Source organism: Podarcis pityusensis, assembly GCF_964106645.2.
Source record: "Podarcis pityusensis genome assembly, chromosome: Z".
Classification (NCBI taxonomy): domain Eukaryota; kingdom Metazoa; phylum Chordata; class Lepidosauria; order Squamata; family Lacertidae; genus Podarcis; species Podarcis pityusensis.
Genome location: NC_138044.1, coordinates 1399945 through 1413554, shown reverse-complemented (window position 1 = coordinate 1413554; position 13610 = coordinate 1399945). Strand labels below are relative to the sequence as shown.

Here is a 13610-nt window from a genome sequence, read left to right as displayed (position 1 = left end):
CAGGCTTCAATAGAAAGAGGAGGGGCGAGAGAAAAGGCAACCAGTGCTCTGTTCACAGTTTAGCAGGCTGCACTGTATCCCAAGCTTATTATTACTAGCAGTTTCACCTTCACCGCTTAAATGCTTAACCAATGGCTAGAGGCCATATGCATCCAGTTTCCATCCTATTTAAATATGCTCAGCAGACAAGATGCCAAGCAGTAAATTCAGCATTCTGATCTTGGCCAGGAGGAACAGGCACAGGTGCCAGGTGTCTTTCCTGTGTATCTCCTGAGGTCCCATTGCATGTGATAATGCTTCACTTTACAGGCCAAAAATAAGGAAGGACACTGCCAGGTCCACCAGGAGGCTGGCGATGACAGCACAGAGGAGGAAGTGAAGGATGTGTTTTCCTATTTCTAATGGGATTGTGGTGTCAATATTCCCATATGAATGACCTTGGAAACATTTTTTTGTACTCCTCTGTGGTCCTATTACAGGGGTGACAAACCTCGTTTCAGCATGCCAGAAGTGGGTGCAGCAACAGTTGTGGCTCTTGGCGTCATACCATGAAGTCATGCAAAAGCTAGATTTCTTCTCCTGCATGCACAATGCACATGCAGCCCTCTGCATTCTCCATCCAAGCAACCAAGAGCTACGGACACACTCTAGCCAGGCAGAAGCATTTGAGGAGGGCGGGGAGCATGGGCTGAGAAAAGTCCGAAGGGCCAGTTAGAAGGGCAGGGAGGGGCCCATTCAGCACAAAGGTGGCCCTTTGCTCTTACCTCCCCACCAGCAATAAGGTTTGGGCATGCTTGCACATGTTCAGTTCAAATACTTCATTTAAGTAGCATTGCTGACCAATGATCTATTTGATGAAAACTCCGTCCTGCTTTTTAACAGGTCTGAGTTCAACACTTCATATAGACAGAAGAAGATGGCATTTGCATCATGTCCAGGGGCTTCCCCTTGGCCAGAAAACAGCCCCGTGACAAAGGGCATGCTCTGCTGCAAAGGCCAAACTGAGCCTCCAAAGCACCTTGCTCAGCTGTTTCACGTTATCAGCTGCTGTCCTTCCCAGAATGTGGTTAGGCAGCTTTTGCCACTCGAATCCCTTCCTCCCATCCCAACCAACGCAATTTGCTTCTTTAAAACACTGGATTCATTGAGACACTCCCATCTTTCCCCCTTGTTTCTGTCAGTGCATCAAAACTGGTTTTCTCCACTACCCCAACCCCTAGAAGAAAACTAATGTAGGAGGTGCATTAGTTATATTTCAGAAAACGGATAAAATATTACAGGTGGGATGCACAATAGGTAGAGGAGCCCCTGCCACACCTATTTTGATAGGTGGTAAGCAGGAATGCAGAAACTGTGGTGTGTCGTAAGAGGGACTGAACTGTACATGTTTTCAGTTACAGATAGGTAGCCGTGTTGGTCTGCCATGGAGACCAACCGTGTTGGTTAAAACCATGGAGACACCTGGTTTGAACAAAGACATTGGATTCTTATCCCATTATACATGACTAAGCCATTTCTCACCTTCTCACCCCTTGCCTTTTCCTGTAAGACCTATTACAGTCGTTAAGAGTCGTCAGCAGGCTCATCTCAGCTATCTCCCATTCCCACCACCCTTCTGAGTAATACCCCTCCCCACCTTCTCACTATATAGAAGGATCTGGCAACTTCTGTTTCAGTGTATCTGAAGAAGTGTGCTTGCACACGAAAGCTCATACCAAGAACTAACTTAGTTGGTCTTAAAGGTGCTACTGGAAGGATTTTTTTATTTTGTACATGTTTTGTTCAACTTCCTACAATGGAGCCAAATTTGGCAATATGTGCCGCCTGGAACCCCAGGCTACTTAAGGGCCCAAGGTGGCAGAACTCTGTGACAGCCCACTCATAGAAAGGGGGCAAGTTTGCACTTTGACCAGTGACTGCAGTTCATTCCTTAGGCAGAATGGTGAAGGGGTTGGTTTCTTTCACTGCCACCCCAGTTTTCTGCCTACCCAAGCTGCTGCTCACTTTTAACAGTTGGATTTAAAGTGCAGTAAAGGTAGAACCACAAATACTCATACAACTGAGATCACATCCAGGAGTGGGGAGCCCTTTTCAGCCCAAGGCCCACATTCCTTAGTGGGCAACATTCTGGGGGCCATATATCTTTTTGCCAGAGGCAAAGATGGGTGGAGCAACTGACGTCTGCTTTTCCTTTGCAGAATAGGCAAGTTTCTGCACAAACTCATGTGTCCCTTACCTTCCATCCAGGCAACCAGGAGGCATGATCAGAGTTCAGGGACACATCCCAGGCAGGCAAAGACACTTGGAGATGGCATGAAGCAGGGGCGATAAGGGGCATGGCCTGGGGACAGTCCTGAGAGCTTGGAGCAGGCATAGGCAAACTTGGTCCTCCAGATGTTTTGGGACTACAACTGTGGTCAGGAATGATGGGAATTGGTCAGGGATGATGGGAATTGTAGTCTCAAAACATCTGGAGGTCCGAGTTTGCCTATGCCTGGCTTGGAGGCTAGGAAGATCACCTCATAGGGTTGAGAGGATTCACATGTGGTGAGCAGCTGGCAGCCCTAATCCCTGCAAGCTACTGATACTCTTGGCTGATCAGGTCTTGCATGAATACCACATGCTACTTTGTTGAGCCAGATCAAAAGGCCAGCATCCTAACAGTGGTCACTCAGCAATAGCTCTGGGCACCTGCAAGCTGGAACAGGAGGACAGCACTGCCCCCTGACTTCCCCCAGCACCCCCCCCCCCAAGCCTGTATGAAGCAGACCAGCACTCTCCTGCTTATGCGCTTTAAATATTTTACTATTCAGAACTAGGCAATATCAAAACATCTTTCCCCACCCACCCACACCAGCAAAAAAGAAATAATACAAACCAGACAGAATGCCTAGTAAAAGCAACAGTACTTGACAGAAGTGTGATGACATGAACACAGTGCCAAGAGGTATCCCCTGACAGTCAGCATCTGAAGGAATCAAAATACGTTCTTGCACTGTACAGGCTCAAGCATGGAGAAAGAAACCTCAATAACACTTCAGCAGCAGGAAGGAAACTGCAAGGAGGTCACAGAAACAAAGGTGGCGACAGCAGCAGCAGCAGCAGCATACACTGGAGAGGAAAGGGGCAGAGACTGGCTCCCCCTGTGTGTGCAGGTGACTTCTGGTGTATACAGATTCGGTGGCAAATTAATCACGGTCCCAAAGGTGTGGTTTTTTATGGGGTGGTGGTAAATCTAATTCAGCCAAGTTTTTTAAAACTCAAAAACTTAAGTGACCAAATGAAAGAGACTGCTCTATTAACTGCTGACATTTCCAGGGCTGCAAAAGGCCCAGGGCAAACACAGCAGTGGGCTTTGTAGCTGGTCTGCAGCGTTCTGGAGGTGATCAAACTGGCGTTGGCTGTGTGTTCTTTGCTCAAAAAGGAAGCTGAACGCAGCAACGTGGCTCCCTAGCAAGGGATGACAAGGGAGGAGGAATCAGGCTGCCTTCTTCATGCTCCTAAGCAGCCTTGCCCTTCCTGGCGCCCGCCAGGTGGCTTTTGGGCGGCATCACACAACTGTGCTGGTTTGGGGTTGAAACGATTTGCAGCCCAAAACACCTGGGAAGAACCAGGTTGGAAAAAGCCGCTTTTACTAAAGAGCAGTTTACACTCAGATTTAAAACGTGCTGTGAAAAGCCCACACTTGTCCCCCTGTGCTCTACAGTTTTAACTTTGGGGTGCTTTGCTGCTGCTGACCACAAACAAGAACTCTTTACACCTTGGTCGTCTCCCTTTTTGGTAATAAGATAAGGTACGATTACATCTACTCGAAGTACTGCCACCTAGTAACATATATATATATCTATAGATCTATATAATATTATATAATATTATATAATATTCACACACAGTTATATAAGATTTTGGGGAACCATGATAGGGGCATCGTGTGTCTTGCTCTAAACAGGTCCTGCTGGTGATTCCAATTCTCTGATGAGCCTGAAAAGGTGCTTGCCCTCCTAGCAACCCAGCAGTGTGGTGCTCTCCAACATCGACAGAGAAACTGGGAGGGGAGCAGGGACCCCTTTGCGAATGGGTCCCCCGCTGTGTGCAGAGGTTGTGGGGTGGGGGAACAGTGCAGGGAGTTCAAAGAGCCACATGTCCACTAAATCAAAAGTGCACTGGAATGAGGAAGAAGCTATTAACAAAGAGTCCCGGTTCAAAAGTCCAGTGGCAAATTCATCCCGTGTTTATACCTGCATTTACACCTGGAAGCAAAACATGATTCACGGCCTGTGAAAACACAGGACCGACTCCTAAATTCAATACTGATCACATTGGTGAGGAAGTGGACCCTAGTGGGTGCAGGAAGAGAGAGGGCTGTGGCTGCAAGAAAATACCTCTTGACAACTGAACACTCTCCAGTTCAGTAGATACTCTGACGAAATTTGGAAGCTTGGGAATATGACTTATCTACCCCACCCCAGTGTTTTCTTCAGCTACTCTGAAGGCTTAAAGGATGACGGTGATCCATGGGAAGGGAGCCAGTGAAGGTTTCAGGGGGATCCTAACAGTGTTTAGCCAGGACATCCTACCAACAGGAGTTGGAGCGCAGGTAGTAGCTCCTGGCTGACTAACCCTTTTGCTCCTATGGAATTCGGTGCTTTTATACTGGCTCAACACACAACTTACAGGGAATGAAGCCCCCCTCCCACAGGGAGATTCACTCAAATGTTTCCCACTGCCTTCTCATCTGTTCCACTTTACCTGGGGTGACGGAAACTTCTTGCTTTGTCTTATTTAGCAAGTCTTCAAAGGGGTCTTTAGTAGCCTGAGGTTTGTTAGGGAGTAACACTGACTCTACAGCTTTGGCCTTGTGGGGAACAAGCGGGAGGTCAATGGGCCTTGCAGCCAGCCTCGTCTGGGTCTCTAGTTTCGAGGCAGAATGGGTCAGGGGCAATGTTCGAATTTTAGAAGAGCCACAAAGCTTTGCTGGCTGCAGGGTATTGCTTTGGGAAGGGAGCTGGCTTTGCATTGGGGCTGCTGGAGACTGGGCAAAAAGGTTAGGCATGGACAGCGTCAGAGGGTTTGGAGGAGGCCTCTGGGGCTGATAGAAGGTGGAGTGTGATGTGATAATGCTGGAGCTGTAAGCATGGCCTAGGGAAGGAGCAAAAGGGCTGCCAGGGGGCCTGACCAGGGACAACGGCACAGGTGCTGGCGTGGCCTGCACAAATGGGTTGAGAGAGGCCTGCCCAAAGGGTGCTGCAGAGGGAGGATATCCCAGTGGCTGACCAAGTGTTGCCGGCACGGGTGGCATGAGGTCACCTGCTGTTGTAGGGAAACCAGTTGTGAGATTGGGAGATGATGACCCTAGCAGGCTTCTGGCGCTGGGCTGGAAGCTCATCTCTTGACAACTCCCTGCTTTCAATGGATCTAGGAAGGCAAGGAGAGAGTCGTTGTTGCTGCTCGTGTCCTCCACACAGACCTTGACCGGCTGAAGCATCTGTGTTCCATGGCCACTGCTGGGCAAGAGCTGGTGCTGGTGAGTGGCGAAACCAGCAGGCTGCCTGAATTCAGGGTCCAGGGAGATGTTTCTGGGTGCAAAAGTGTCCAGCATGAGCTCTGAAGCCAGGTCACTGGGTCCTGCAAGGCAGGCTGCGGTTTCAAGCAGTGCCTGTTGCTTGGCAAGTCTGGGTGCAGGGGGCAGTGGAACGATGCCCAGCTCTGGTGTCTTCCTGCCCTGTGGCCGTGGGATTGTGATGTTGCCTTGAGTGCCAGCCGAGGTCCCAACGTCCTTCTCAGGGAGATCCAGGATGGAGTCTCTGCTCCGCGGCCTCCATGGGGCGGAAGACATGTTCTCAAGAGGAGCCAAGGGCCTCTCCGGGGAGCTTTGGGAATACTTTGTGGGAATGGCCATGTCATCCTGGCCCAGGCCCCACAGCTGCTTGTAGGGGTGAGAAAACTTCATCCCTGGAGAAATCCAGCTCTTTTCGGAAAATCCAGGATCCATCCGCTGCCGGGAAGCACACAGCAGGTCACAGAATCATAGAATCGGAAGAGCTCTCCACCACTTCCCCCCTTTCCCACAGAACCTCCTGCTGCGATGCTCCCTGTACCTGGATCTCTCTCATCCTCCCCCTCCTCCAATCCACTGAGGCAAAGCCTTCCTGGAAGCATCACTTTCCCCTCCCATGTGAGCCACCCCACCTTTCCTCCCCCGCTCCTCTTCCTCCAGGCCACCTGACCTATGTGGTAAGGCCCCCTTCCCCAGGCCCTGATCCAATCTCTGCGTCCATGCCCCTTCCCCCCTTTCTCCACAGCCCCACACATTGTGCTTTTCTGTTCCCCCAGAAGAAGCAAGCAACATACCTGGTAGTCAAAGGTCCCCTGCTGGTCCCCTTCATCCTTGGGAATCCTCAAGTCTTCTAAGCTCTTGGCTTGGCTGAGCAGCTGGGATGGAGGCTCCATCTCCAGCCCCGAGAATATGCCTCCCAGAAGGCTGATTTCCACAGGGCTGTCTGGTGTGGGTGGGGCAGCACTTCCAGCATCTGGAGGCCTCTCAGGGTTGACACTCTCTTCGCTCTCTGCGCTCTTGGACTCCTTCAGGGCACGGTAAGGCTGAGGCCTGGAGGGCAGGAAAATTTCATCAGCTTAGTGTACTACGGCTAAAGAATTCACCAACCCACTTCATAGTAAGAAAAAGCCAGCAGGAATTCAAGTCACTTTGGTAGGTCCACACGTCTAAAACATCTCCCGGGTCAGAGATGAGGCTCTTGCTTTCAAATACAAGGAGACCTGAAAACAAGGCTAGCCTGGACCCTCTCACAAGTTCCAAAACTGTGTTTGGAAAAAAAGAGAGAGCAAAGATTAAGATTTATGCCAGTCAAGGAAGGAAATAAGTGGAAATTGAAACCATATGAAGAAGTAAAAGAATATGTTAAGGATTGGCTGCATTATTTTCAGTTAAATGAAATGTTTAAAAAAGAGGTTTTAGAGAGGGGATATTCTGAAAAAGAATCTAGATTTCAACAAGAAATCTTAAACAATGAAGTGAAAATTTTATCTAAAATGTATAAAATATTGTTGGAATGGAATACTGTGGACGAAGAGGTTAAATCTGTTATGATTAGTTGGGCTAGAGATTTCGGATATAATATTGAATTTGAGAAATGGACTAAATTATGGAAGGATGGGTTAAAGTTTACAGCTTGTATAACGATTAAGGAAAATGTTATGAAGATGTTATATAAATGGTATATAACACCAGTAAAACTGGGTAAAATGTATAAAGTGTGTAATAAATGTTGGAAGTGTAAGGAGACAGAAGGAACATTTTACCATATGTGGTGGGAATGTAAGAAGGTAAAAAGCTTCTGGGAGATGATCTATAATGAGTTAAAGAAAATGCTGAAATATACTTTTGTTAAAAAACCAGAAGCTTTCTTGTTAGGAATACTGGATAATGAAATTAGTAAAAAAGATGTGAAATTAGTTTTGTATGCAGTAACAGCAGCCAGAATTTTGCTGGCACAGAAATGGAAACAGGAAGAGATGCCCACGAAAGAAGAATGGAGGATGAAACTGACACAGAAATGGACAGATTGATGGGGAGAATTAGGAACCAACGTGACCAGAGATTCTCCGAGGACTGGGAGAAATTTACAGAGTATATCAAAAATTTCTGTGATGAGCAAATAACGTTCGTTGGCTTTCAAGAAGCTCTGTGAAATTACTGTTAGAAATATTGTTTAAAAAAATATGACGTGATTAAGAGTATTTGAGTGCAATATAATATTGGGAAATGTGAGACGAGGATAAAAAATAAACGGAAAATTATCAGACAAGCTGAGGGAAGTTCTGGAAAAAAGGGTTTAAGTTAAAAATGGATGTATAATTTTGTAAAAAAATTTTTTTATGGAAAATCTAATAAATTTTTTTTTTTAAAAAAAGATTTATGCCAGTCAGCAATGGTTGAACGCTGATGCCACATTAACTTCAGTGTAACACATCCAGGCTTTTAAAATGGGAGCAGATTTTGATGTTTTACATGCCTCATAAGAGCAATAAGGTAGTAAGTGTAGCTGACAAACTTCTTTACAGACTAAGACATGCACTTATCACAATCAAACCAGTGGAGACTGGAAAAGGTCAAGGAGCCAGGGCAGTTTGGTGGGGGAAGGGGAGGGCTGGCATTCATATGGTTGGCACTTTGAATGCACTGAGGGAGGAAGTGAATCTGCACTGGCCCCCAATGGGGGAAACTCAGAGAACATCAGACCCCATTATCCTGAGGGGGCCTTTGGAACCAGATGCAAAGCCCGTGAGATGGGGAACACAGTCCCAGCACACTTGCACATGAAACGGACTGCACACCATACACCCCTCCCAGGCAGAGTCCCTGCTCTGCTGTTCCAGAGACACAGCTCAGCTCCCTTCGCTCTGGCTGACTCCGTGCAAGGCGTTCCTGGTGCCTTTGCTGAGGTAAGCATCAATGATTAAACCAGTGTCACCTTATCAAGAGAGACCATGGTCCATTATGGGCGAGAGAGAATCTATTGTGGGCTCATTGAGCCCCAACCAGCACTGGTCCTGTGTACCTTGGCAAATGGGCCTTGAACACCCTGCGATTTGCATGTCGGCTCCACATGCGAGGGAGAGGCAGCGCAATGCGCATCCAATTAACACCATAAACTGACATGCATTTTTATGGTGATTGGCATTTGACTGGCAGCCAGTCTCACTGTGCCCTTTAAACAAGGCTTCAGATTGAGGAAAACATTGGAGAGGCACCAGGAAACAGCAGCAAAGCAAGGGAGCCCTCGTCTCTCTCTGGCGCCTTGATAAACTGCACCCTGCAAACTCATTAGCAAAGGGTGGCTCGTTCCATCCCCCATTAGAGAAGGAAATGCAGTTTGCTCAGATACGGTGGATGCCTCATTACCGCCGGGCGCAACACAGAGTTGCCTGTGGGGGGACCGGACCGGAAGCTTTAGCCAGCAGAATTTTCTGCAACAGGCATTCTCTCTCTCTCTCTCTCTCTCTCTCTCACACACACACACACACACTTGTATGAAGATGAAAAGTGCCACCTACAAGGTACCCAAGTGCAGAACGTCAACCTATGTTGGGAGAAGATGGAGTGTGCCCCTGTTGGTTCTCCTTGACCTCTTGGCTGCTTTCTGCACCATTGACCATGGTATTATTCTGGGGAGACTCCCAGAGTTGGCAGCAGGGGGCACTGCTTTGCATTGGTTCCATTTTGACGTGGATGCTCAACTCCAGAAGGTGGTGGTTTGGGGAAGCTGCTTGACCCCATGTAGATTCAATCTGGGATTCCAGAGAGTTTGATCTCATCCCTCTAGCTGAGTAGGGTCATTTTTGGAGAGTGCTGTCATCAGTGTGCTGATGACACACACCTCTGTTCCTTTACAGCTCAAGCACATGTGTCAGTGGATGTGCTGAATTGGTGCCTGGACTTGGTAATGGACTGGATGAAGCACAATCCAGGTAATTGCTGGCAAATGGAATGCATCCTGTTTTGGAGGGGGTGGCACTCCCATTGAAGGAGCAGGTGTGCCACTTTGGCAGGGATGGGGGGCAGGGTGGGGGCGGGTGTTACTCTTGGATCCAATCTTATCATTAGAGGTACAAATCGTGGCCCTGAGTACCTTCTGCCAGCTTAGGTTGGCATACCAGCTACAACCCTCTCTGGACATGGAAAGCCTGGCTTCAGTTGCCTGTGCTCTGGTAACCTCTAGACTATACCATTGCCATGTGTTACACATAGAGGTGCCTTTGAAGATGGTTTGGAAATGACAGTGAGTACAGAAGGAAGACGCCAGATGGTTCTGCAGAACAGGAAGGAAGGTGTGAAAATATAGCACCAGGACTGGCTAGACTGCACTACCTGCCCATTATTTTTTGAGCCCAAATCAAGGGGCTGGTTTTCACCCTGAAAGCCTTATGCAGCCAGGGGCTAATATACCTAAAGGACCACTGTTCCCCTTATGAACTTGCCTGGACCACCTAAAGCCGTTCCCTGCATGCTGTTCCTAAGGGAGGTCATTCCACAGGGTGGCAATGAGAGAACAGACCTTCTCTGTAGCCACTCCCCGTTCATGGAAAGCTTCCCTTGACAGTGTTTTGGTGCCAAGCAAGAATGCTTTCATTTTCCTAACTATTTGGGCAGCACCAACATAGTATATTGTTAAAGTTGGTTTTTTTTTGTAATTTCGCTATTTGATGTTTCCTTCCTTGTAAATTGCTTTGAGACTCTTTAATAGGGAAGTGATATACACATTTAATAACCCTAAACCAAGAAAACATGGTGATGAGGGGGCAATGACTACCTGGAAGCCCGGAAGGTGCATTAAGAAGCACGACTCAGCACAGAAACATGCAGAAACATTCGGTGCTGGGAGAAGAGCAAAGCCTGGAAGTCCATGACAAGAGCTGTGCAGGAGACATGCACATATGCACGCACACACACACACATGCATGACACGTGCCACAGAAACACCCAAGCAAGGGAAAGACTAATACATCAGTGGGGTGCCCCAAGCATGGAAGGGGAGCAGCTCTGGCTAGTGCAGCAAAGAGTCAAGGTATAGACCATTCAAAGGGAGCAGAGAAGAGGAAGCTGTCAGAGAAGGCAGAGCCGGGGTCATCTTCCTGCGGAAACTCATCGCCGGAAGAGTCCTCTGAGAGAAAGACCGTATAGTGGCGTGTAGGCTTTACCAGGCTGAAGGAGATGAGGGAGAAAGAGAGAAAAAGAAGGAAGGAAGGAAGGAAGGAAGGAAGGAAGGAAGGAAGGAAGGAAGAAAGAGAGAGTTACTGAATTGAACCTGCAGAAGGAAAGAAAAACTTAACACACACAAAAATGTCAAATGTTTCTACGTTTCTGAACTGGGTAGCTGCATTCAGGAAGGACATAGCTTATAGGGAGGAAAGTTTATGCAAAGATTGTCTTTTTATAACCTCCTGGGGAGCTGACTTCAGGTAAGAGGTGGAGGGCAAAGAAACTCAAGGAGCCCTACTATATTCTGGCTACTATCCCACGCTCAACCTCAGCCCCCACCATAGAATGCTGTACCCCAGGTCAAAATCAACCTTACAAAAACACAAAGACACGCTTCTAGCAGCATAAATGGAAAGACTTTGTCTGACAAGATCACAGCAGGAAAAGTTCCCCGATGGCAAACTGGAAAAATACTGGAGCCCGTGATAATCTCTGGCATGCAGGTCCTGTCAGAAACTTAAGTCATCTCCGCCACATTCCCCTGGGAGGAACTCAGTCAGGTGATCCCCTCTCCTTCAAGCAATGCCATTCAGAACAGGTGCCCTGCTTGAGAGGATGGGGTTAGCCAAAGAGGGCTGAGAAAAGCATGCGCACGTCCCAGTCCAAAAAAGAAGCTGGTATTCTCTTCTCAAGTACTCTCTATACAGAAAGCTGAATGTGGAGAAAGGCAGAACCTGTTTCCACCATTGTGGTGGCACCATTTACACCTACTGCAACAATGGAAGTGGCTGCAGGTTTGTGTACAACACAGCTCAGAGGGGCATTTCTCTACACCAGGCAAGTCCCACTTCAAGGAGGCTGAGATCTACCATCCAGTATCAAAAACTGGCAGTGATCTACCACACTCTCCCATTGTCATTCTGAGCTTATGATAAAAAATAATAACAAATGATAGTCCATAAAACCTGAAAAGTTCATCATAAGTAAATATATTTAAAAAAACACACGCTTTGTATACTTGTAATAACATAAGAAAATAATTGAGGACAGGGTCCTACATATCATATTTTTCGTCCCATAGGACGCACCTAGTTTTTTTGGGGGGAAATAAAGGAAAAAAATTTCTCCTTTATTTCCCCCCCCCAAACCAGGTCGGGGAACAGCGGTATGGCGGCGCTGCGCCTCCCCGCTGTCCCCCGAGCTTGTGGGGCTGGCCGATGTCTGCCCGGTGCGAGGGACGCTCTGCTTCAGGGCGCGCCAGGCGGCAGGCTGCTATCCGCAGCCTAGGGAGCCCTGTGGGAACTCCCGCGGGCTCCCCAGGCTTACTGATAGCTTCCTGAAGCCTGGAGAGCAAGAGGGCTCGGTGCGCACCGACCCCTCTCCAAGCTTCAGCGAAAGCCTGTATTCGCCCCATAGGACGCACACAGATTTCCCCTTCATTTTTGGAGGGGAAAAAGTGCGTCCTATAGGGCGAAAAATACGGTAATCAGAACATGATGCACGGACATAATCAGAACATTATGCACAGACTGCTGTTCACAAAAACTCATGCCATAATAAATGTGTTAAGTCTTTAAAGTACCCCAGGACTCTTGCTGTTTTTCAAATGAGCCAGGGGCACATGTCAACCACAGCGGTTTCCCCCATAGTTCAAAACAGAAATTGGGTAAACTCAACTGCAGAGTTGACATCCTTCAAGCATCACCTTAAGAAGTGGATGAAACCTGTAGAAGCCCTTTCTCCTGGATCCACCCTTCCTTTTGAGTAAACCTAAACCAGCCCTTTCTCTCTCTGAGGAGCCAACGCGCAGGGCTGAGAGAGAGAGAGAGAGAGAAGGGGAGATCGGTGAGAACCAATCCCACGATCTACCAGTCGATTGCGATTGATGCGCTGGACAATGCTGCTCTACATGATCCCGAGAGGAAAAACAGAAAAGAAGCAGGTGGTTTTACAGGTGCAAACTGGTCCCACAAATAGCGTCCATGTCAGTCTGCTGGAGATAGTAGCTCAAAGTTTTCTCCTCAAAAACAAGTTGAGTTGTCTTTTCAGCTGTGACGCATCACTAAAATATTTATTATTATAAAAAATACATCTGCCTTGTCAGTGGATGCTCTGTGCTCTGCCTACACACAGACAAGTTTTACAACCCACACGTCTGGATGTTTCCAGAGAAAACATAACGGTTGGGGTGTTCTCATACACAAGGATTTGTAAAGCACATGCCATTTCTGAGGTCCAGGGCCGGATTCTGCAGTCACAGAAAACAATCTCACTTCAGTGGATCTCAACAGGGCAGGCAGCAGCTAAGAATATGCTCCACAAGGTGTTTTATTTGAAAGGGGGCTGGATGTGCCAAATATGCACTGCTGCTCATGTCAAAGGAGCCTGTGCAGGAGAAGTTTCCAGAGGAAATGGAATCTGTTAAGCATGAAGGTTTTTGCAGCAATTCCTAAATCAGCCAATGCAACTTTTTGCACTAAAAGGCCATGGACAACCAACATTTTTTAATTCCGTTTTTTATTAATCCACCTACAGTGGTACCTCAGTTTAAGAACAGTCCAGTTTAAGAACTATTCGGTTTACGAACTCTGCAAAACAGGAAATAGTGTCCCAGTTTGTGAACTTTACCTCGTTCTAAAAATGGAATCCAAACGGTGGAAGGGCACTGGTGACGGGAGGCCTCATTAGGGAAAGTGTGCCTCGGTTTAAGAACGGTTTTGGTTTAAGAACAGACTTCCGGAATGGATTAAGTTCATAAACCGAGGTACCACTGTACTTTAGATTCATATGCATTGCAGTTGTACATGCCCTACCATGCAGTGGAAAATTTAGGGAAATCTGTTGAAAAACAGTATTGTGAAATTTGCAGCCCAGGGATTGGGGACAGACA

General features: G+C 47.6%; 1 protein-coding gene across 9 annotated transcripts in view; it reads right to left on the bottom strand.

Annotated features, from left to right (window-relative positions):
• Positions 1 to 2784: 2784 nt before the first annotated feature.
• Positions 2785 to 13610, bottom strand: part of DENND1A (DENN domain containing 1A) — a 270241-nt gene continuing 259415 nt past the window's right edge. For 5 of the 9 annotated variants that reach the window (XM_080990837.1, XM_080990839.1, XM_080990836.1 and 2 more), the window contains 3 exons: positions 10595 to 10723; positions 6352 to 6607; positions 2785 to 5995 (listed from right to left, as the gene is read on the bottom strand). In XM_080990837.1, coding sequence (XP_080846963.1) covers positions 4706 to 5995; positions 6352 to 6607; positions 10595 to 10723 — 1675 coding nt within the window. In that variant the 3' untranslated portion in view covers positions 2785 to 4705. The remainder of the gene's footprint in view (positions 5996 to 6351; positions 6608 to 10594; positions 10724 to 13610) is intronic. The other 4 variants (XM_080990841.1, XM_080990843.1, XM_080990840.1 and 1 more) reach the window with 1 other exon arrangement.